The 26,106-nt window shown below is 42.2% G+C and overlaps 1 protein-coding gene across 1 annotated transcript in view; it reads right to left on the bottom strand.

The window, feature by feature from the left end:
• Nucleotides 1-234: 234 nt before the first annotated feature.
• drd2b (dopamine receptor D2b) overlaps nucleotides 235-26,106 on the bottom strand; it is a 32,936-nt gene continuing 7,064 nt past the window's right edge. Inside the window, exons 2-8 of the mRNA XM_077011061.1 lie at nucleotides 12,811-13,110; nucleotides 5,013-5,122; nucleotides 4,384-4,520; nucleotides 3,978-4,177; nucleotides 2,339-2,425; nucleotides 1,740-2,073; nucleotides 235-1,665 (exon numbers count right to left, since the gene is read on the bottom strand). Of these exons, the coding sequence (XP_076867176.1) occupies nucleotides 1,499-1,665; nucleotides 1,740-2,073; nucleotides 2,339-2,425; nucleotides 3,978-4,177; nucleotides 4,384-4,520; nucleotides 5,013-5,122; nucleotides 12,811-13,089 (1,314 nt within the window). The 5' untranslated portion in view covers nucleotides 13,090-13,110 and the 3' untranslated portion in view covers nucleotides 235-1,498. The remainder of the gene's footprint in view (nucleotides 1,666-1,739; nucleotides 2,074-2,338; nucleotides 2,426-3,977; nucleotides 4,178-4,383; nucleotides 4,521-5,012; nucleotides 5,123-12,810; nucleotides 13,111-26,106) is intronic.

A 26,106-nucleotide genomic window follows, 5' to 3' on the forward strand; every position in this document is an offset into this window, starting at 1 on the left:
CACTGTGGCAAAAATCTTTCATTAGATATTATCAAGTTACAATACATGCTGTATTCTGTCTTTATAGTTTTCTTAGTGTTTGGTAAACAAAAAAGATTTTCTTTTTTCTGAGAAATGAGGTGGGATAAAACATGTGGAGGAGGTCATGTACTTTGTACTTTGTCATCAATCCTTCCAGAAGTCATGCAAATAAATATTAACATATAATCAGCCCCACCCCCCACCCACCCAACACAAAATCTTGTACAAGTATTCAAATATCCTTTAAAAGGTATATAAGACAGAACATGTCAGTACACCGTTACAGAGATGATGTCATTTTGTGTTGGATAGTGAAAGAACAGTAGACCAACAACGAAGTAACGATGCAACATGCATAATCATTTTTGTCATGGGCTTCAGTCAAATTGCACTATTTACATCCGAGCATCCGACATGGTCACGCATTCTCTCAAAGTCATTCTCTCCTGGTGTTGGGAGGTCTTCAGTGTGGCTGTTTGTCCATACATCCAGTTTTCAACTCCTTTATTTAACCTCTTATAACCTCTACGGGTAGCAATGGGTGGCTTGAGACACAGTTTAGCATTTTCATTATCATTCTGACATGAATAACGCATTCTGACACGAATAACCCGTCGCAATTACTGAACATCTCAAAAAGAGTAACGTAATAACTGTCCAAGAGTTGAAGTGGTGAATGTACCTCTTCTTTGTGTTCACATATCAACACATGAATAAATTGACCAGGAAACAAATAAATAAATGAAATCAAAGATTAATCAAAATAAACATACAAATCAAATGAAGACATCTGTTAACACTGATTCTTTTGTCAGTTTGATACTGATTCTTCTGTCAGTTTGTAAAAACCTGCCTAGATAGCCACATGAATCAGAAGTAATGCGCAAGTCTTTTTATGGCCTGGCTGCTTTTGATGGGACCCAAACATATCTTTGAAATTTATATCTTGTTTTACATTACATTATGAACTCATTCATCAAAACAGCATCCAGAGGTGAAATATATACTGAAACCCACATCCACAGATAACAGTGATAAGAAAGTACCTGCCTTCTACTGCTGAAGGTTCTTTCCACGATCTGTAATACATCACATATGCTCAAACCCACACACACACACACACACACACACACACACACACACACACACACACACACACACACACACACACACACACACACACACACACACACACTTCCTCTCACTCTACCAGCAGCCTCTATCTCAGGATTTCTCACAGGATCTCAAACTGAAGTCACAAAAAAAAACCCTGAATTTACATTCATTATAATTGAGCCCAAAAGCCCACGCATCCACAGTTGATATCATGAGTCTCTTTAGGAAAAAAAATAGAAGTCCTCACCCTCAGTCAGAGGGAGAGATGGCACTAACCTCCATGGAAACCCCGATGGATAGATGGATGGATGGATGGATGGATGGATGGATAGGCCCAGGGGGCGTTGGAGGGACACGGCAGTCAGCAATGCAGGATTTTCATGAAGGCCTTGCGGAACTCTACGTTGAAGGTGGTGTATATGATGGGGTTGACGGCGCTGTTTATCTCCAGGGGCACGTAGCAGCGTGTGCAGTGGGTCTTCAGGATGTGAGTTATGAAGAACGGAAGCCAGCAGATGATGAAGACGCCTGGAAGAGAGACGGCAGTGCTTAGGGAAGCTCTCAATGTGACCTCGGAAGCATCTAAGACGGGGTCGCCTCACCTAGAACGATCGCCAGCATCTGCGTGGCCTTCTTCTCCTTGTGCTGGGAGATCTTCCTCTTGCTTGGCACTTTTGCGACGGTGGTTCGGGTCTTGCCATTGGACAAGGCCTGCGTCTCGAAGGGCTTGGAATCTTTGGGGGCGGGACCATCGCTGGCGTGCCCGTTCTTCTCCTCCTCCTTGGGCTGCCAATCGTCACGTGATGGCGTGGCGCGGCTCGCCGGCACGCCTCCCGCCGACATGGCCGTCGGCTTCATCTGCTCCGGGGGGCCGGTAGCCTCCATCAGCCCCAGCTCAACAGCACCGCCCTGCTGCACCACCTCCTCTATAAGCAGCTGTTAACAGAATTGTGGGGGGAGAGCATGCTGCACTGATATTCATCCACCGCTAAAATAGTCCCCAGAAAGTACTTATTCACAATAACCATGTTGTTCCCAGAGGAGCTATTCTGACTCATCATTCTCCAGAACAACAGCAACAAAAAAAAAACTTCTGTAAAAATGAAAAGCTGAACACGATGCTACTATGCTCTGGACAAGATACCACTCTCGTTGATATATTCGGTAAATGCATGCAAAAAAATCTTACAAGAAGACTTACTGTTTTCTTGTTTTTGGGAGGCAAATTCCCATTGGTCTTGACAATGACTGTGCAGAGTTTCACATCCTCAGGGTTAGTGCACTTTTCCTAAGGAAAATAACAAAAGGTCGTAGCTTTTAGTTTAGTAGCACAGCAACACTCACAGGAATCCACAGATATGACTTCTTCACGCATCTGGTGCCCTTTGGTGCTGCCTGGTCAAACTACTTCCTCTGACCAAAAGGCTCAACACAAGGTTTGGTTTTTGATTTCACTATTCTGAATCACATATGTACAGCCTGAAGGTATCAACAGGTATTAGAGAAATAGAGAAAAAAGAGAAATAGAGCAGCCCAAACAGGTGAACCTAATAATCTGGAAAGGTACTTGTATAACGAAATGGCAATGAAAAAAAAAATCAATTACTGAAGCATACAATGGACGGAGAGTGTGATCGTTCCGTAAATGAAAGGCTGTTCAATTATACATTTAACCTTCCATGAGTGAAAGCACTGGCACATCTATGGTTGTACTGTCCCTCACTTAAGATATGTTCCTAGTCTGTGAGGACTGAACCATTAAACACAAAGCCGGGTGTGTTACACAACGGTCTTGTTTGTCTTATCTCTGCATTTTCAAATAATCCTCTAACCCTGTTTCCAATAGCAATGGTACTGAACAATGTGTTGGGCATTATTTGGGGATTCTTCTGTAATTGTTGCCATGGTAGTGTGACCTCACTTTCACAGCCATCCACTGGGTGATGTGTATAAACTGAGCACCAAGGCAAAGACTTCAAACACCAAATAACGAGCACACAGGGGAGGTGTGTGGACACCAGGGTGGGAGCACTCACTGGTGACATCATCGCCTCAATGGCATGCTTTGACCATTTCTGAGACAGCGGCCCATCTATTAGGAATAGTCGCAAGACTGTGTTAAGAACGTCTGCTAGAAGATAAACTGGGACTCTGAACCTGAAGAATGGGTTAAGAACGTCTGCTAGAAGATAAACTGGGACTCTGAACCTGAAGAAAGGGTTAAGAACGTCTGCTAGAAGATAAACTGGGACTCTGAACCTGAAGAATGGGTTAAGAATATCTACTAGAAGATAAACTGGGACTCTGAACCTGAAGAATGGGTTATGAAGGCCTGCTAAAAGATAAACTGGGACTCTGAACCTGAAGAATGGGTTAAGAACGTCTGCTAGAAGATAAACTGGGACTCTGAACCTGAGGAATTGGTTAAGAACGTCTGCTAGAAGATAAACTGGGACTCTGAACCTGAAGAGTGGGTTAAGAACGTCTGCTAGAAGATAAACTGGGACTCTGAACCTGAGGAATTGGTTAAGAATATCTACTAGAAGATAAACTGGGACTCTGAACCTGAAGAATGGGTTAAGAAGGCCTGCTAGAAGATAAACTGGGACTCTGAACCTGAAGAATGGGTTAAGAACGTCTGCTAGAAGATAAACTGGGACTCTGAACCTGAGGAATTGGTTAAGAACGTCTGCTAGAAGATAAACTGGGACTCTGAACCTGAAGAGTGGGTTAAGAACGTCTGCTAGAAGATAAACTGGGACTCTGAACCTGAGGAATTGGTTAAGAACGTCTGCTAGAAGATAAACTGGGACTCTGAACCCGAAGCAGGTTCTCCTGACCTTGAGAATGGGCTGCGGCTCGGCGTCGCCACGGTGACCACCGCGTTTGGTGTTGACCCGCTTGCGCCGCCTGCGTAGAACGACGTAGATCTGCACGTACACGAGGAGCGTGATGATGAAGGGCACGTAGAAGGACATAATGGAGGAGTAGACCACGAAGGCAGGGTTGGCGATTTCACACACAGCGTCGTCACGCGTTGCTGTGGAGAGAAAAGAGAACAAGAATTTTATAGGTAGAGAGTTCATAGGTGATTGAATATTAATACATATTGCGTCAGTGAGTCAACAAATCAGTGCGCAGACGGAGTTTATCTTGTGTAGCTGTCAGACTGCGTTTGGATAGTAAGACAGAAATGATCTGTGTACTGGTAGAGAAATGTTTTTGTTTATTTATTTTTTTAATTGCCTGTGTTGTTCAAGCCGAACAGCAAGGGGCAGGAGATGGCGAAGGAGAGAACCCAAACCACGGAGATCATTACGGTTACGCGTCGCTTGGAGCTGTACCGTGTGTTGTATAGCATCGGCATGGCAACGGCTGTGTACCTGTAGGAGACAGCCAAAAGGGTGGAAGGAATGAAAAGGGAAAGAGTGAAAGAAATAGTGCAAGTGAGAATGAGAGAAAGAGAGACGTGGGTACAGAGGAAGAGAGAGGCACTCAGACAACAAAAAAGAGACGTACTGTGACAGTAATTGTCACCATTTTTATTACTGTGAACATCACCACCACCACCATTGCAGACAAGACCTTTTCCACATCACAGATGACAATGCTGGAAAATTTAATAGACACGATAATCTCTGCAAAAACGTTCAGTAAATCTTTCTCAAATACACCTCAAATTTATAGGTTGTAACAGACTTTCCAAATAGCCTTTAGAATCCAAGATGTGATTTTTATACACAGTGGAAGCAACCTGATACAGTCTCTGTCTCACTCTGCCAAACAAAGTACTATCGATCCAATATATGCACATCATTTCGGGGGGCCATTTCTCGGTCCTCTCCAGACTGATGGCAATATCATGGGAGACCTACCTGTCAATACTAATAGCACATAGATTAAGGATGCTGGCGGTACACATCATGACATCCAGGGTGACAAAGATGTCGCAGTGGATTTTACTGAAGCGCCACTCCCCCACAACCTACAACATACACACACATACACAAACAGAAATACGTGTCAAAGCCAGATACTTCAGAGAAGAGTTTAATGCACTAGGGATCATGTTTTTATTTGGCAGGGTTGGCAATTTCACACACAGTGATTTGTTGTGTTTCAGGCAAATCTCATACATCTCATGGACTGCAAATGTGTCATGCGCCACGATTACCACCGTCTCGGACTACATTTCCCAGCATCCACCTGCCAGCAGCCCAACAAATCCTTCATTATATAGCCTTCTGATTTTTGACTATACACACCTGCTCTTTTTTACCCCAGCAGCAAACAGTAAAAACAGACTGTTTTAAACAAAAAAAATCCTCTCTGGGACACTGCACAACATTTAGGCTGCATCTGAAATTGCATACAGATGGTTAGTATGCCTAAAATCTTAGTTTTCAGAGTTAGTAACTGATAATTGTATATTATATGAAAATTCTGTGTGTAATCACAGTACACTTTTCAATCCCATGATTCCAGTGATGTGGAACATTTCTGAAGTCAATCCAAACAAAACAAAATGGTGGATGCCTCTGAAGTGATTTTCAGGTGCGAGTACAATGCTTAATGCTTACAGTGATTCATCAATTTTACTTCTTTCTGTAAAATATTTTTTTATGTTTAAAAAAAGAAACCAAAGAATAATATTGCTAAATGTGCTAAAATATTGATTTTGGTTATTAGCAGGAGCAAAATAGTTTGAATGACTGCATAGTTCATGCAGGTTGTCATGCAGTTGTCGTTATAGGTTGTCAACATTGTCAAAATGCTCCAAGGCATGCACCTGTGTTTTTAAAAAACCGTTTCAGTGCGTGAACTTTAAAAGCTCACTGGTGCTTTCATTCACCTCAGCACATCAGTGCGAATGTTTTCATCATGTTCTCTGTAAACCCCAGAGATGGATGTGTGTGAAAATTCCAGTAGATCAGCAGTTTCTGACTCAGTTTCTGGCCAGCCAGACTAACACCAACAAACATGTCACAGTCAAAGACACTTAAATCACATTTTGCCCCTGTGCTAATGCTTGGTTTGAACTTCAGCAGGTCAGCTTCACCATGCCTAAATACACTGAGATGCTGCCATGTGATTGGTTCATTAGAGTAGAACAAATGTACCTAATGAAGTGGCTTGTAGTCTTGTAGTGTGTGTGTGTGTGTGTGTGTGTGTGTGTGTGTGTGTGTGTGTGTGTGTGTGTGTGTATTAGGTACACCTACTACTGGATTGTATCCCCTTTTGCCTTCATTCTTACCTGCAATTATTTGTCACATTACAATGTCATTAAAGGCCTATTTGCAAACCTTATTTAGATTAGCTACATATTCCCTGTGCCAGCACCTTTTTCAGATTACAAACTTAGAGGATCTGCAACACAATGTAAAATGGTTCACATTCAGGCATATCAGCAAAATTGCATAATGCAAACAAAAGTCCTGACCAAGCAATGCTGTTTGACAAGTGGAACTACTAAGTGCTTTCTGAAATTTAAAATAATTTGAAAGTAAAGATATTGTGACAGCCTCAATACCTCGAGCAGGTACACAGAAGTTTATGAAAGGTGTTCCAAAAGCAAATACCCTTTTCTTTTCTTTCATGCACAACTTTCTTCTCTTCATGCCAAATAAGCCAGTGGCCAAAAATGGTCTTGTGACGGGCAGGGTGAGCAACTCAAAAAGGAAGCGATCACGCCAAGTCTCAGGGAAAGAGGATGGTTTAATAGAAAGTGTGCAAACCAAAAACCCGTGCATTGTTCCAAATGAAGGAAATAATAACCAGCCGTCAACTGGTACAAAGACAAGACGTATATTGACGAACAAACGACCCTCAGGTGAGACGGATCACGGGTCCCGCACACCTGAGGGACGAACATCACGTGACCAAAAACAGGACCGCTGCCGCTGTAACCGGGGGCGACCGGTAGAGGGCCCCCCCCACAACGTGACAGGTCTACAGTGATTGTTCACCACTGAAGAACATTTCTCAAAGAGATCAGCACCTGTGGCTTTGTGGTGTTCAACATTACTGCCCTATAATCTTCCCATGTGTCTGCCATGTTTGCAATTTTGCAAAGGTTTCGCTCTGTTCTGTCTGGTGTACTGGAAACTGCAGTAAAGTCTGCTAGGAGTTTTTTTGCATTTAGTACTCTAGTCTGAGGTCTTTACAATAGATCTGTACAAACACTCTTTAAAAATCCATATCACCACTGAGACAGCTTTAAGAATCATGTAAATTTCAGTAATGTCTTGCTTGGTGCCCTAAACATGGGACCACACATGACTATATAAAATAATTTTTAATATTTAAAGCACTAATACAATTCTTTCGTGAACACCCAAGAAACTGCATGGAGTGCACTCATGTAAACCCACATTAATTCAATAGTTAATATTTTATGTTCTAATCTAAAAACATCTAAAGTGCCTCATATAACAAAAATTTATGCATCATATAACACACGAAAGCAAAACAAAGCAATGAGATGAGGAGGGGGGGTGTGACTAATGAGTGGAACATCAGTGGGGCTCATGAGGGCTCAGTGTTTAATCAGCCCACATTTCTGCAGTCTCACCATGATAACTACCTTTTGTTTATATCTGTTCTGAGATCACTCTTTTCAGAGCAGTTTACCCTTGGCAGCCCCAAAGGCCTCAGTTAGCCTGGTGGGCCTTCTCAAACCACCAGTCTTTTATTCTGAAGCTGCAAGGTTGATCCTTGAGAGTATGCAAGTTGCCCATGAAATTCACTGTGCCAAACCATTAAATAGCCTACATGTATTAGCAGAAATTAGTGGTGCAAAGACTTTTTCACAGACTGGTGCCTAATTTCTCTCACCGTGGGTTCATGCAACTAAGTCAAGAGTCTGGTAAACACCTTCTAAATCAGGTCCAATTCCTTTGTGCCCCCCCCCCCCCCCAATTCCCAGTTCAAATAACGCACGGCAAGAGCTCTTGACTCTCTGCCAAGAAGCATGCCAGAACACTGACCAGATGAAGCACAAATTTCTTCAAAACCTCAAAAGGACTTGTCTGATTTACTGCCATGATGAGGATTACTCTACTTCACAATTACCTCAGAGATCAACTTCAGGATTACCTCAGTGATCTACTTCAGGATTACCTCAGTGATCTACTTCACGATTACCTCAGTGATCTACTTCACAATTACCTCAGTGATCTACTTCACAATTGTATATTTTTTTATTTTTATTTAACCCTTGTTTAACCAGGAAAAAGTCCCATTGAGCCACAATGGCTCTTCTTCCAGAGAGTCCTGGCCAAGAGTGGCAGGCAGCAAGTTAAACATTTAAAATAAAAAATACAAAGACACAGGACAGGACTGTAAGAGGACTGAAGACAATCAAAATACAAAATCAAATAAAGAAATAAAATATGAATGAAACTAAAACATGCAACATACACTAGAGAAAAAGAAAATAACTAAAACAAGACAATTCTCATAAACACAACTGACAATACATTTAGAGAAATATACTCAATTACCTAAGTGATTACCTAAGTACCTTACAATTACCTAAGTGATCTACTTCAGGATTACCTCAGGAGTCTTACTTCAGGATTACCTCAGTGATCAACTTCAGGATTACCTCAGGAGTCTACTTCACGATTACCTCAGTGATCTACTTCAGGATTACCTCAGGAGTCTTACTTCAGGATTACCTCAGTGATCTACTTCAGGATTACCTCAGGAGTCTACTTCACGATTACCTCAGTGGTTTACTTCAGGATTACCTCAGTTACTTACTTCAGGATTACCTCATTGATCTACTTCAGGAACCTTGATTATAGAGCTGGGCACAGCCTCTTGAACTGAGCCAGATTCCTGCTTCTTAAACTCTGATACAAAAATAGCTATGATGTAGGCTTTTCTAGAGCCCATACAACATAATCTGTTTATGACGAAGGCTCAAGGCAGCCACCCTACACAGGACTCTAACCCAGCTCTGAGGTAAGGTAAATGGGAGCTCTGATTGGTGGACCAAAATGATCTTCATCATACCATCCTCCTCTTAGGAGAGTGACAGTCTCCATTACACTGTTCTTATAAAATGTTAGAGCTTGAGGCTCACTTGAATGCCTGCTTACTTCCTAAAGGAAAGACTTGACCATATCAACAGGGCTCTTGTGTATTTTATAAGTATACTATTAATTCGTAGGGCACTGGATTTCAAAGAATGCTTGATCAGAGGTACAGGGCGCACTCAATTGGATGTCCATAAATATTCATGTGAAAGATATGTTTGATTTGAATGATCATGGCCGGCTGAGGCTTTCATCAATACAGGATCCATGGCAACGGGGCATTACACAAGTGGTTTACTGCACAACAGGTACAGAGACAATGCCAAATCAGCATGGTCCGGGTGACTCAGCTGGTTCTCATTTGCACCAGGCATCTGAGGGCTTTGGTACATAAGAAACAAGGCACATACCATTCCAGTAGAAAAGGCAGCCAAAAATACACAGATTTTAAACTATGTGCCCGCCACTCAAGGTGTCCATAGAATCTGAATTGCAATTAGCTGTTTACCTGCTACATGATGTAATTTCAGTTTGCTACCAAAGGTGAACTGTAATGTATTTAATGTACTGAATGTAATGAATCACCGATTGCATTTTATACAGAAGTGTTCAGTCCTAGACGTGGGAAGCTCTTCTTTTTGCAGTGAAAACTCAAAAAGGAAAAAAACACTACAGAATACTTCCTGTGAGCATTCATCCTTCAGATTTCCCTGCGTAGGTGTCATTATGCCATCTGAATCACTGATTATATGCTTTCCCCAGAGAATAAAAAACAAATAAACACTTTACAGTAATGCCAATTGCTTATTTTTTCCGATTACTGTTCCAATTTACAGTACGGTTTCATAATTACAGAACAGAACAACAAATAAAAAACATGGGCTCTGGCAAAAAAAAAACACTGCTTAGAAAAGGACCAGCTCCTATTAAAATAAATATGCCACTTCTTTTGTGCAAAGACAAATGTGTTATTGATGATCACCTAAGCTGTACTGTCTTGTAATTGGACTAACTCAGCACCTGAGATGCTGGTAAGATGAATGACATATATCAGACATTAAGGACTCAGAGTTCTCTCCATTATGCTATTTTGTATTAAAGAATATTTCTGTTCTAAAAGCAATACATGGGGAATATTCAGGCCCTAAAAATTAGGTTGTATTTTTGATCCCTATCGAATTCTTTCAGGAGAGCTTATATTGTCAGGGATCTAAGGTACAAAGTGGAGGGCAACCCAGCAGTGGTTTTGTCTGCTAAAAGCCATTAACCTGAAATGTCATATGACATGAAAGTGACTCACGGTGGGCATGACACAGGGGTATAGACACACATTTATCTGTTTTCCTTTCAAAGCATCATCTTGCCATTTTCACTTGACCTGTGCAACATGGGAGGTCAACTGTGCCTAGTCACATGAGTTTTTAAATGGTGAGTGTGTGTGTGGGTGTGGGGGGGGGGGGGGGGGGGGGGGGTTGTTGGAGAAGAATGAAAATGTCATCAGAAAACATTCTCCTCGATTTTAGACCATGAAATGGAGACTCACACAAGTTTCACAGTGTGGTTTCCCAGGTTTGAACTTTTGTAGGCCAAAAAATATAATGAAAACCACATGACAGAAACAAGATATTGGGTCCTGAAGCAGAAAAGGCAGCATTTGTGTGATATTTTCAAGGTGATTTACCTTCCTGTATCTTATGTACTTGGACGGTTAAAGGGGAATTCACCTTTTAGATTATAGGTTGTGCTTTAGATTAGCCTGTGTTGTTTTGTGTTTGTTAAAGCACTTCTGTGGGTTCTTACTCACATGTAAGAGCTTCTTTAATACCATGAAACATCCAGAGCATCATGTTACCCACCTGTTACACCAATGCTCCAAGTTAGCAGTGGTGGACAGTAACAAAGTAAATGTAATTCGTTACTGTACTTAAGTAATTTTTTGTGTTTCTTTACTCAAGTATTTCCATTTTTCTACCTTTTTACTAACGTCAAAACAATAGAACGTCAAAACAATAGAAGCACAGCACGTGCACCAATCAGCGTTTGATCATACCAGCGTTCGGTCATCACTGCAACATCATACCATTTAGGGAGAACGTATGCCTACATAAAAATGGCAAAGAAACTGTAACTGGCCACAAAACCCATGGCCTTATCTGAGTGAAATTTGTTGAAGCAGTTGAAAAGAAAAATGACTCTTTCGCTTTCAAGTGCCTTCACTGCCTGCCGCAGTCCCATAAGATTTGTTCCTATAAGAATTCCCCATACAATCTAAGGAAACATGTACAGATAAGCTATTTTCATAGGCCTTCTGGTCTTTTTCTTTAATGAGAAATCTAACAATATCTTGCAACAAAAGGTTTCTTTGTGTATGTTAAAATAAGTCAGACATTAGCATTGTATACATGGTTAGTTCGCTAGTTAGCTAAGTAGGCTATTGCTAGTATACAAAAGTAATCTGCCTTAGCAACACACTTGTCAAGTAGGGTTAGTTAGCTTGCTATTCATGTGTTTTACCATAGTTCATAGTATTTGGAGCTTCCAGCTACCTACATACATTTATATACATTTATTGTGAAATAATAAACATTTGAACATAGCACTTTACCTTAGAAAACAAATTCTGCTAAATATTAAAGCATTTACTTTTTCTTTCAGTACTTAAGTACATTTGAAGGCCATTATTTTTGTACTTTTACTCAAATAGAAGACTAGAGGTAGGACTTCTACTTGTACTGGTGTAATGTTTTACCTTAGGAATATGCACTTTAACTCAAGTAAATTTTTGTGTGCTTGTGTACTTCCATCACTGCAAGTTAGACACAGTGCTCGAAGTTTGTATTGCAACAAGTCAAATGTTATTTTCTTTCTCATATCTGAGGCTAATCTGACCTCTACAGTCAACCAGTTATCTTGTCAAACTAGGTCTCTATTTTGATTTAAATAATACTGATATAGTGAAACTGATATACAATGCAAATGATCAGCAGCTGTATTTGGTGATGCGAATCTGCTCAGGTATAACGAAGAAAAGCCAGCCTGATTTCAATGGCTTCCCTGTTTTATGGTAAAGCACTGAGCATGTTGAACTGTAACGAACTCTGACCCTCCAAGACCAGCGAGCTTGTTCTAGCCCTGGTTGGGGGCCGAAGAACAGGACGCTGTAAAGACTTTGCACAGAGAAGACTGAATGCTGCTCTAATATGAATGCTGCTCTAATATGAATGCTGCTCTAATATGCCCTTTCTGTATGTGTGAGCCCGCAGGTCAAGCCATTTGTGGAACCTTTTTGGAATAACAGTTTATATTCTACATTGTACTGTTTCAAGGACTAAAGGCTGAAGTTAAAACACCAGTACAACGGTTGCTTGAGGCTGTGTGCTTTATTACCACTGCTGAAGTGCCCTGTCTTACTGAAACCATTGGTGAGGTTTATCTGAGCCACATAACACCAATAGGTCACAGAAGCTGAGAAAAAGAGTGAGTTAGTCCTGCAGGCAGTAGGATATAAAAGCTCAGTTGAATGAGTCAATTGAATGAGTCAATTGAATGGAATGAATCCCCCATTTCAGACTTGATATTTTCCACTACAACATGATTCAACATAAAGCACTGCAAGGAGAACAGTGCTTACCTCCAGATACACCACCCAGGGCATGACCAGGGTGGCCACCAGGAGATCTGCCACGGCCAGGCTCACAATGAGGTAGTTTGTGGTGGTCTGCAGGGCTTTCTCCCGGGAGACGGCCATGCACACGAGCACGTTGCCGAAGACGATGACAAAGATGAGCAGCGTAAGGAGCATGGCGTAGTAGTTGTACTGGGGCTTGGCATCGCAACCCGTGCCGTTGAACGCCCTGGTGCCGTTATCGAGGTGGGTCTCATTGTTGGCGTACTCCGTGAGGAAATCCATGAGAGGCTGCCTGGAGGAGACCTGCGGATCAGAGAGCGAGAGTGAGCTTCCCGCCGCACAGGCACCTCACGCCCAACCAGAGGAGAGGACCACACAACGGGCTGCCAAATATCACAGCACCCCTTCAGACACCATTAAGTAAGGGCGTCCAAAGAGGAAAGGAACGAGTAGTGGTCATGTGCTCGTGTTAATTAGCAATTTCCGAGGCTGGATTACGTTTAATATATTCTTAATCACAGATAGATACAGAGAAATGAATGGGAAAAACTCCATCACAAGTGCTTTCAACGATGTGGGTGGCACAAGCTATTAAAAGCGAACAATAAGTGCAAAGCCCCGCATCCAGACAATGGCGTCAAGCCCCATACTAATCTTCATTTGCAGGGAACAGATAATAGCTGTGACAGCCACATTACGCCACTACACCTCTCCTGCCCCTCCTAGTCTTTCAACCCATAACAGGCATTGAGCGGCAACAGCACAATCATTGATTCGTCTGTGTTAGGGGCACAGGGGCCGACTTCCATTGATTGGGAAATATACACGGAGAGGTTTTTATTTTCTTTAAAAATCAACACCTTGGAGCAATTGGTAAGGAGAAATACGTGCAGAGAAACGCCCAGCATCCGTGTTTACTGGATTTAAAATAAGTCATGTTGAAGGCAGAATGGCACTGCATCTCACATCTAATGGAAACTCCTGATGATAAGCAATGTAATCAACATTAGATAAGTCGCATTAAGTGGTGACGGTAATCAATTTAGCCACGTTCAGTCACGTGTGACATACACCACACGCTCGTAAAGCTCGTTGAATCTGTGGCGTTTCCTACACCCATGACACACACACACACTCTCGTACACCCAGTCTCACAACACTGGGGCAATTAGACATGCCCATAGGTGTGGAATTTCAGACTAATCTTGTGTTCAGCCCCAAACCTGAACATCTTACTCTTGAAGGACAAGGGACGTAATCCAGTGTCACTTTCCAGTTGTTCACACTTATCCTTACCCTTATGTCTATTTTGTTTTCTTTCTAAAATTGAATTAGAGAAAACAACCATACAATCTCCCTAGAGGGCAACTGCCCTCAATTCACAGATTAGCCACCCAATGTGATTACTTAAAAAGAGTGAAATGTAATTAATTGAGGATAATCAATAACACTCATTTTGCAGCAGGGAAAAGAAACTGCACTCCCAAATATACAAATGGCACTAACTTCTAACACTTCTAAGGTCATTTTCTGACATTTCATGCTTTATTTTTAAGACACCACCTAGGCAAAAGCATTTTTGCAAACATCTCTACTCTGGGAAGCAATTACATAGTGATACAAACTTCTACATTTCATAATAAAGTGCTTCATTCCTAGTGATTTCTAGTGATTTTATTCACAGTGAATAAATGCTGAATAACAACTAATGGTTATACCAACCCAACACACAAGAAGGAACTGGGAGAAAGGAAAGTTTTCTATGCTTTAATAACATTTGATTACAGTTTACAGTAAAATGAAATTCCAATGAATCTGTGATGAGCTCTGTTGTAATCCGGCAGCTAACATTTGTTTAAAAACAGAGAGAACACGCCACAGTTAACTACCATTCATATAGCCCATTGGTCCCCTGGGAAAACAACAGAGATGACAGGTGCTTATTTCATTTCCAAAACATTTATTTCCCATTTGATTGGTTAGCGGGGAAGGGGGGGGGGCGCATGCATCTTGCATCTTGTGCACACACCAAGGAATATAGCCCACTATTTTCAAATTTGCTCTACTGAAGGTATTGATTACAGATAAGTAAGTATGGATGTATTCTCTGGCACTTTCACATAGAAGCAGATCAATACGGCTCTGTTAGGCTCTCGCCACCTAAAATGCTATCAGCAACGAATGATATGCAGATGTCTAGGGGGAAGGATTCATTGCCATTTTCTCCCCATTAGTCAGAAGCCCCAAGGGCATGTCCTCCGCGAGAGTTGAGAGGGAGCAGGGCGCTTCACTATTGTCCAACCTCGCAGGCCTCTGGCCTCAGTGACCGGGCCTTGGTCCAGGCGTGCAGACTGATCTGCGCAAGCTGAACCACTGTGAAAAGAACCGTGTTCAGTAGTCACAGAACTTAACACGACAGAGTTATATAACTCTGTATATATACAATAACTAGACACTAGTGGTTGACAGGGTGAAGAAATGGGGGTGGTGACTCTCTGGATTAAGGTACAAAGGCAGCTGGAGGATATATTATTTTAAAGGGTTATTAGGTAACCTAAGTCAGTTGAGACTATATGAAACTGGTAGAAAGACACTAACCCGGAATAAGACACTCCATGGAACGATCTTCTTCCAATATATGGTACATACACTCATTCTGGTTTAGGGTTGTGCTGGAAAAAACAAATAAAGGCAGAGTATCTGAGCTTTCCAGTGGGCGGGCGGGCGGGCGGGCTGGGAACTCTCACCAGCTGTCCAGCTGCTGTTGGTTAAAGCCGTGATTGAAGGCGGCGTCAGCAAAAGAGGAACTGATATTTCCCCAGAGGAACCGAAGACTGTGCTCAACAAGAGAGACTAAACGGAGAGCTTCTGTGCTTTGTAAAGCAAGAACGAAGAACAGGTTCCCACTCCCTTTATGTCAACCACGTCATTTTCAGTTGGCAAAATCCATTCCAAGGACTGAATCCAATTTATGAGGATGGCTGCTGACAGCAGTGCTTCTGCGGTGCCTCGCTGACCTGAGACCTGTGAGGGGCTGCTCCATCTGTGGACCCTGTGGTGTTCCACAGAGCCAGTGACTGATGCAAACAGCCTCGCAAAATGATGTCTGTGTCACAGTAAACTTTCTCCTCCCTGGCTGGCCTACAGAGGATCGATGGGTAATTTAAAAATACCCCGTTTACCTCTGCCGGGAGTTTGAGTGGCTCAATATGCCATTTTGAGAGAGTGCACCACATCATTCATGAGCTAGTCATTAGGGTTAGCATTTGACCTCCTAACACCTCAGTAAACTGGACATTATCGGATAATGGAACAGACATTTTTAACTCAAATGACTTTGCCAATTGGACTGAGAAACACATGAACGTGTGTTAATAGGAGGGCTTGCACTTCATAGGTGTATTGCTTACACTAATTAATTTGTGGTATCTGTGTTGTGGCACCAAAATACAGTCATTAAATACAGACACTGGTGTAGACACCTTTGATCTAAATAGGTCCCTTCAGGGATTTTACTTACAAATAAAGAACAACCTAAAAAAAGCACTATGGAGAAATTCCCAGACATATTTAAGGCTTTTAACAAATCCAAAGCATTTTTAGTCCAAATTCTCAAATGCTACACATATATCATAAAACGGTAATGTTCAGAAGTAAAGATGCCCATGTAGAGAGCTGTTTATCCTTTGAACTCCAATTCCCAGCATGCCCCAGGCAGTCAGGTGGACAGGGGGAGGTCCTCGTCTCCAGAATATTATTAGCTGTTATCACCTGTTATCCGTGATTTCCAATGTGAATTTAAGCATGACTGGTTACTTCCTCCGGTTACTTTTGTGTAATAGTGAGACACTTATGATGCTGGCAGACAGAAAAGGGGTTTTAATGGCGATCGTGGTGATGTGCAGGCAAGGGTCAGAATCTGAAAAGACAGTCTGAGGCAAAAACACAAACCAAGAATGCAGTGGAACAAAACAGGCAAAAGGTCCAGATATAAAAGAGCAATACACGAAACAAACAAATCCAAAAAGCAAAGATCCAGTCCAAAACAAGGTCAACAGCAATGCAGGTAAAAGCAATGAAGAAACAGCTCAGTTCCTCAAAACACAAAGCTGTTGACAATATTTCACAATGAGTAGATGAGTGAGAGTCTCTTAAATAGTGGACATGAATTAGGTACAGGTGCGATCATTAATCTGGTGACGCAGAGCTCCTTTTTCTGGCCAAAGACTTCTGGGAATTGTAGTCTTGGCGTGACATTGTGAATACTGACTTGGTTTCCTCTGATTTTTACTGTGTTCCAGGATTGTTTTTTTTGGATGTTCTTGGATTTGCACCTGTTTTTCTCACCTGTTTATAGCCCTCCTCATTTTCTCAGTAAAGCCATTTTTATTTACTTCATCTGTTTTTCCCGAAGCACCGAACGCTCCTGTGACCGAGTGTTCTTTCCCTGATCTACATACGGAGGTCTTTTGAGGCCCTCTGTGCCAATCTATTCCAAAAAAGGTATTTCTAGTTGTAATGGTTGAAATACTTGCTCTCCTTAAAGTTTTAGGAATATATGTTTGGAGAATGAAATTATGGTATTGGCGTGGTGATTTCAGCATGAGACAGCTATCAATTACCCCCTAACATCCTGTTGTGTTAATTAACAGCATGATTTGGCCTATTGAAGGTGTGTTTCCCCTACTTACTGGTTACCATGGTGCTCTCTGACCTTGCACCTAACCCCCTCCCACACACACACACACACACACACACACCCACATCTGTCTTAATCTGCTTTTATTTTCCTTTCAGCCCCATTTGTCTGGTTCCTGTGCCTCCTGCGGTGAGATAAATGTGAAACAGAGCGATAGCTGACACTCCAGCAAATGTCATACCAGCATGCATTGTGACTACGAAGAAAGAGAAAATGTTTTCTGTTTTTTTTTTTTAGCGTCATTTGCATCACGTGATCCTGCAGGTTAGACTTCCCTCCCTACTGTTATTATGCTCTCCTGTTTGGCACAGTAGAAATAAACTATTTTGGTTTCTCCAACACGGGAGACAATAAAATACATAGTGCTACAATGTCATGTATCAAAGCAGGTCATCTCCCTCCAAAAATAACACAGAGCAGTCAGAAATCTCTGGTTCTGACAATAAAGAGAAGGATCTCATTTAGACAAAGAATCAAGCAAAGTGTTAGCATAATAATTGGGAGTTGATGTCTTTGTCAAACAAACCTCAGCACATCACCGATTATGACTTAAACATGCGTGGTGTTTGTGTAATGTGTGAAATCTTTTCCATGCAGAGAGCAAATTCATGCAATTTGCTTTTCCAGGTACTTACATGGCGTCTGCTGACAATTACCCACAGCTATTCTCAAATGATGTTTATAAGCTATGGATTTTGTGTTTTGCATGACTGGAAAATTGACTTTTTGCTCTAAGAGACAATTTGTCATGCCAATTTCTGTGCCACACCGCATGTGCACTACCAGTAAGAGAGGAGAGAACGTTTTGTTCCAGGGTTACCAGGGCAAAGCACTTTAAGGAGCTCAGAGCTTAAAGCAGAGTGTTGAGGTTTAGAATGCCATAAATCTGCCACGTCTGCACATGACATACTCTATTATGTCATGTTATGTCATATCCTGTCATTCTGCCTGAGGCTCGCAGGGCGGGTCACACCGCAGGCGTGCGAATATGTAACATCCTCTCTTATCACACCAGCAATCTTCAACAAAAGAAGTTTATTTGCCAGCGTAATTGGGCGCACCTGCACATAATAACGTGTAGCCTACTGAAGTGCTGTTTTCTGTTTTAGTAGGCTGCCTGATTCTTGTGAGAGAGAGAGATCCCAGGTCAACAAGCAAGCTGTTCACTATAGAACCAGTGTGTTTCACTGTATTACATGAGACATGGACTACGTTTTGCGTGTCTGCGCTCTGCACGTAATGTGTGTGTGTGTGTGTGTGTGTGTGTGGGTGTGTGTGTGTGTGTGTGTGTGTGTTTTGGTTCAGTAACAAATAGTGCTTGCTTGCCCAGTCCTGCCATCTTTATTCCTCCAGTTCCAGACGGCCTTTTTTAAAGCTTAAACTCTATTTCTTGGTGACTATTAGATCCAAACGCGTGTGCAAATCTCAATGGAGCACCATGTGCTCCGGTAATATCAGAGTGCAGACACAGTCATCAAGTCAGAATCCAAGTCATCATGTTCACCACATCGACCAGTATTTAAAGCTTTCAAGCGATAATCATATGGATCTGTCTGGACATACGTGTGGGCAGAGAAGCAGAGTGTGAGAAGGGTGTGCCCTGTGTGTGTTCAACACACTCCTCTGACCTGCTGGGGTGGTCAGATTGCATCTGTTGTCCACTGTGACCAATGCAATAAATCTTACTCAGCCAGGTACTAAAAAAAGTAATTAGGACTGCATGCAGGCAGCCTGTTGTACGCGGCCAGTACTGCTTGCTTACAGTATGTGCCGCTCCTGTCTCAATTAGTAAGTAGAGCAGCTTAGCCTGGTCTTGAGGGGAGGCGGTCTGCCTGTAACCCCCACAGCACTCCTCCTGTGAGGAGAGTTCATCCTGTTCTCAGTCCTGCAACGCAGCAGTCAACTGTGACAATGCCCCCCCCCCCCCCCCCCCCCCCCCCCCCTGTCTTTCTCCCTCTTGCTTTCTTATGGTTTATTTCTGCTGGGAGTCAGTGGGGTTCTGGTTCTGCCTGGGTGGTGCCACTAGTCTTGTGTTCTCTCGAGAAGACATATCTGCTGGTGTCAAACGCTTTCATACGTCTCTCTCACGCAAACATGTAAACAGTTTTTTTTCTTTCTTTCCATATTTTAATGTTAAGGTTCTTCCAGGGTGAAATCTCTTGCAATAGGGGACGTGTCATGCCTGTATATTATGGGCTGTGAGTGTGACAGATGGATGGGTCACTGTGCTCTCACGTGGCCTCACACTCATCACCAGAAGCACAATGTGCTCTGTGAGGCAAACTGAAAGAGGATCACATGACGAATGATCTGTACAACGGTCTACATTATTGATCTGAATCATCGATCCTGTTGACTAATATCAGGACCCATCAATGATAAAAAATCGTAACAATCAAGTCAACTCCATTCACTCGATCTCTAAACACATGCCTAATTTGCGCAATTCATGTAATAAGCTCTTTAGAGGTCATCAGAAGTGCTGCTAGCAATATGAAAAACAGGGTCTAAGTGAAAAGCTTCTGGACAGTGCATGACACCAAAAAACAACCTTGAACTCGTTTTATTTGAGGTCCGGGAGATTGAAGAGTGCGTTGAGAAAAGTATCATACATACACATATTAACACAGTGTAATTGTGTAAGTTTGGTTCCAAAACACATGTGCAGCACTCCAGGTCACTGAACTTCAGTGTAGGAACAGGGTGTCCCGGCGTGGAGGGGCACGGCAAGCAAGCCAAGGTTTGGGTCTTCATTACGAATCATGGGGGCAGGGCACGCGTGCTGCATTCAACAACTCAAGTCTGTTTGTTCAAAACAAGAAGCATTTGATTCAGCAGAAAGTGAAGAGTTCCAGAGGGACGGAGGTGCTGTGGTGTTTTCAGGCTCGTGGGCCGGAAGTGGCTACGCTGCTAGCAGCTCAATCAAGTCATGTAGCACAAGACGGTCTGACATCGTCGATCGATATCAATCCCCAAACAGCAACTACAAACATGAGCTCAAACTGAGAGGCAGCTTATCTGGCAAAGGCACAGATCCTGTGACAGGGAGGACAGTAAGTACACACACACACACACACACACACACACATATATATATATATACCGCATATATAAGGGTTGTCACGATTCTCTAAATCCTCGATTCGATTGTATTTCCGATTTTAGGGTCACGATTCGATTCTCGATTTACAGCAGAGAGGCCTATGCCAGTTTTAGATTAGTCTATGGCAGGGGTCGGCAACCTATGGCACGCATGCCATCGTTGGCATGCCGAGGCATAATCACTGGCACGCGCTACGCTGGACCAGCATCAGCAAAAAACTTTAATAATAAAAAATCTCAGACAGAAAGCACGATCCTCCAATCAAAATCGCTCCTCAACGCTCTGCACTCAGCTCCCGCCACAGACCCATGTTTAAATTTGTTTAAATAACCGTAACGGCCGCACGTCACTGCGTGTGACATAATTCCTGAGCCGCGTCAAGGCTGGATTATTTATTATGGGTTATACTTTCATGAGTGACCGTAGCGCGCGACCCCGCACACCTCGTGCGAACCTGCACGAACGGCGGAGGCGTTTATATTCTTTGCAGTGGTCTCCGAAACGATATGTGGTAGTATAAAGAAACACCCCTCAAAAGCAGGGGAAAGAACATTTACCTGACGAAAATTAATGATGCATTGTGTTCAAGGTTTGAAAAGTGCTGGAATTTAGGCTAAAGTACTTGAAAATGCTTGAAAGTGTAACTACTTCGTTTCACAACAAATAGCTGTCTGACTGAACAGTTCTCCTGTATTACGTTCACAAATACGAGCCTCTTGTAATTCCAGGGTGAAACATGAGAGAACATGAAGACGTTAACAGATTTTGAAAATAAACCACCATTAAATAATGTGACGAAAAAGCGAATTATTTCGAATCATTACGAGTATATGTATAAATATGTAACTTAATTAGGTGCTTTAATTCCACCTTCTAAAGGTGTATGAGCCCAGAAAACATGACTTGGTTCATTGTGCTGAAGCACAGCGCGCGCAAAGTTACAAAATTCGAGAGGTGTACGACCTTGCGAATCGCCAGCGAGCACGGGCGGAGCCACCGTGATTACGTCATTTTCGGCCCGCTGATCCTCGTGACATGTCTATTTTAAACCAGGCTTTACTTTGCATAGTGTGGGTGTTTGCGTAGTTTAGAGGGAGGGATCGTCGATCCTCTTTTTGACTTCGAGGCTCGTGATCGTGACATAATTTCGATCGATTTCGAATTAATATCGATATATCGTGACACCCGTAATATATATATATATATATATATATATATATATATATATATATATATATATATATATATATATATATATATATATACAGTATATGTGCTGTGCAAAGATGCCCCATAGACAGTAAGACAGTCCTACACATAACAGCAAGATGCTAGAAGGCAGAACATGCATAGAACACCAGATCCAAGTGGCTGCCATAGAAGCATAGTATACAGAAACATCAAGGTCAAAATGGGAGACACCTCTGAAGGTGGCGGTGAATGACTTCAGTGGGACTTCCAGATACAGAACGACAAAAACAAAAACAGCTAAGCAGCCAGACATAGTCGTGATGGACCAACAGCAGAAGATGGTCATACCTATATCTGTAGTTGGAGCTAGTGAGTGATGATAACATCAAGAACAAGGAACACCACAAACGAGAGTAGTGTCATGGGCTGAGAGAAGTGCTCCAGGAACAATAAGAGCATGACTTGGCGTGACCACCCATCGCCTTTAAAAGAGCATCAATTCTTCAAGGTACACTGAAATATAGTTTTTGAAGAAACTCTGCGGAGAGGTTGTTTCTAACATCTCAGAGAACTAACCACAGATCCTCTGTGGATATAAGCTTGCTTAAACCTTTCTGTCTCTTTGTGTAAACCCAGACAGACTCAGTGTTGTTGAGATCGGGGTCTTGTGGGGGCCATATCATTTCCAGGACTCCTTATTCTTCTTAACGCTGAAAATATTTCAAAATGATATTGACTGTATGTTTGTGGTCATTGTACTATTGCAGAATAAATTTGGAGCCAGTCAGATGCCTTCCTGGTGGTAATGCATGATGGATATCTGCTTGTATTTCTCAGCACTGAGGACACCATTAATCCTTACCAAATCCCCAACTCCATTTGCTCAAATGCAGCCCCAAACGTGCAAGGAATCTCCACCATGTTTCACCGTTGCAGGCAGCCACTCAATACTGTACTTCTCTTCAGCTGTTTGCTGAACAGAGTGCTTTCTCTTACAGACAAGTGCTAGTGCAATTATTCTGCAATAATTCTGCAGTATTCGCAATTCCTACATTTTCATGCAGAGTTGAGTCGCTCGGCCTTGTGTCCACGTCAAAGCTACGGCTTCACGGTCGCAATTCTTCCACGAAAACCACTTCTGACGAGACTTCTCAGAACTGTCGATGCATGCACCTGGGTCCTACTGGTTCCTGCCAGTTCTGAGCTGATGGCACTGCTGGTCATCTCATCTTGAAGGGCAATAAGCATAATGTATCTTTCTTCTGCTGCACGAAGTTCCCTCGGACAACCGCTGCGTCTAGGCTGTGTCTTTGTGCTTTTTTCAAAAGAGCATGTGCAGCACATCTTCAAACCCCAGTCTGCTTTGAAACCTTTGCCTTGGAGAGACCTTGCTGATACTGTAAAACTACCTTGCTTCTTGTTGCTGTGCTCAGTCTTGCCATGATGTATGACCCGTGACATGAAACTACTGCATCATGTTTGTAGCAGAGTTTGGCAGTCCCTCACCCAGTTGTAAGCCTCTTACACAGCTGTTTCTGTTTCAGGTAATGAATGTGTTTCAATCTACACTTGAAAGTGATCGTTACTATCTGTTTGGTATAATTGGTTAATCATTCACATGACTAAATCCAAAATCCCCGAGTCTGTGCAAGTGTAGATGGATTTATGCTGTTTTGATGGCAAAAGGCGGTCACAGTAAATACTGATTTGATTTGATTTCTCTTTTTTTTTTCATTTACTTTGAATTTGACATTTCGTTAATTGACAAAAATGAACTATTACTTGCAAAATAACACTTGTTTTTGAAAGAATTCTTACTTTGCAGGATTTTTTCCACACCTTCACAGTACTGTGTGTGTGTGTGTGTGTGTGTGTGTGTGTGTGTGTGTGTGTGTGTGTGTGTGTGTGTGTGTGTGTGTGCTTGAGTGTGTGTGTATGCAGTGCTGCTTGAAAGTCTTGAAAGACCACCCAAATATGTTTGTTGTTTAAAAAAAAAATGACCATGAAATGGCCATGCAAATCTCAATTTGTAAAGCAAATCTCAATTTGTAAAGCAGACCCTCCAAATAAGGCACACAGATTTTTTTCATTACTTATCCAACAAAAGTAATTTCTCTCTCAAAAAACTGCTAAGTGCAAAAGCATGTGAACTCTTTTAGTTAGTAGTTGTGATTCTCCCTGTTACAGCCATTACTTCAACCAACCGTCTGCTGTAACCACAAACGAGTGTCTCACATCTGCGTTCTGGCATGTTTGCCCACTCCTCCTAGCAGATCTCCACCAGTTGAGAGAGGCTGGAGGAACATCTGCTCTCTTCAGATCTCGCCGTGGTCCAGAATTTCACCGGGACAATCCAGAGTGCAAATTTTCTTTCTCTTAAGCCATTAAGCCATGGAATACTTTGGGTCTTTCTCTTGTTACATTATCCTTTTCCATCCCAGCTTCAACTCCCTAACTGATGGTAGGAGATTCTGGTCCAGGAGTCGTCCAGGTCCGGAGACAGAAAAGCAGGCCCAGACCATCACATCTCCACCACCACGCTTCACTATTGGGAGGAGGGTTTTCTCTTTATATGCAGTGTGGACTTTTCCCCAAACATGGCACCTGTGATTGTGGCCAAATAATTCAATTTTGTACTCATCTGTCCAGAGAATGGACTTCCAGAAAGACTCTGATTATCCAAGTGGTTTCTGGCAAAGTTTAAATGGGCAATTTTGTTCTTTTTTGAGAGCAGACGTCCTTCTAGCAACTCTCCCATGAATGTCATGTCTATTGGTTTTTCACCTGATTGTAGACGCATGTACATTTATCCCAAATTCATTTACTTTTGCACATGATCTGATTCCATGTTTCATGTAGTCTGCTGGCAACTCACACATTTCGCTGAAAATAAATAAATGTAATTGAGGAACATAAACCTGACATTTCATATACAAAAGTACAAGAATATTGGTAAAACAACTGAAAAATGTAAATTACTCAAGGAGTTTACAAACTTTCAAGCAGTACTGTGTGTGTGTGTGTGTGTGTGTGTGTGTGTGTGTGTGTGTGTGTGTGTGTGTGTGTGTGTGTGTGTGTGTATGAACACCTGGCTGTAATGTTATGCTCCTGAAAGACGTGACTGTAATAAATTAAGATTGGCTGGAAAAAAAACCATGGAGGTAGAACTCTGTACTTGGGAACCCCAGGCACAGAGCATGAAAATCACCCGTCCTCTCTTGCATCACTCCCACTAACTCTGGATGCAATATCAGCCCATGAACTGTGAACTGTCTGCTGGAGTGGTGTGAAGCAGACTGACACTGGACTCTGGAGCAGTGGAAACGCAGTTTGTGTACAAACGAATCAAGCTTCATTATCTGGAAGTCTCATAGATAGGTCTGGGTTTGCAGGATGCCAGCAGAACGCTGCCTGTCGTAATGTAAAATAGCAACAGTGCAGACAACCCAACAGTGAAGTCTGTGGTGGGGGACGAAGGGGCTGAGGGTTTTCCATACAGTGATGTATGCTGCACTATACAAATGATATACTTCCATCTCTGAGGTGTAGAGGATCTTCAGTGACCTGAACAAAGCTCTGACCTCAACCCCCGTGAACAGAAGAGTGAAGGGTCAGCTGAAAGGAGTGACTTTGCAGTGTGATGATCAGGTGTCCACATACTTTTGGTCATTTAGTGTGGCTCTATAGGTAGCTAGAGATAGATTGGGTAAGTTCGTGCTAGTGTTAGATATACAGCTTGCAAGGACAATGAATGATTCTTAAGTGGCACAATGACAAAATAAAGAGTTGGCAAAACTATTGTCTGTTGTATATTTTGCATAGCTGGCTCGATGCTAAAGGAGAAGCTTTTGGAAAAGCTATGAGCCTACTACACTAGAAAGCTACAAGTCCACTATGTTTAGACAGGAAACATAAACAATGAGTGTGAATCGTGGCATGGCCAATTACTAGAGACCTGAGATGAACAAAAGCACTATTGTTATTTTTATTTGGCCATAAACATCAGTTTTTTTATTATGCATATGTACATATATTTATGTATATGTATCTCATTCATTTTTAATCCAAATTCTTTACAGAACTCTAAACACTTTAGGGTGGATTAAATTACCAGTCCATTCGATAATCGAGCCTTTCTGAAGAAACCGGTGTAACAAATCAGAGCATTTTGCGTTAGTGGACTAGATGGAAAAGAGCTTTTTCTTGAAGGTGCTAAACCCCTCCGGATGAAAGCAGGAAAGAGGCACAGTCTCCGGCAGCTTGATGGAGTGCTCCCCTCTATGCATGTTCTGAAAGTGAATCGCAA

Source organism: Brachyhypopomus gauderio, chromosome 7 (assembly GCF_052324685.1).
Source record: "Brachyhypopomus gauderio isolate BG-103 chromosome 7, BGAUD_0.2, whole genome shotgun sequence".
Classification (NCBI taxonomy): Eukaryota; Metazoa; Chordata; class Actinopteri; order Gymnotiformes; family Hypopomidae; genus Brachyhypopomus; species Brachyhypopomus gauderio.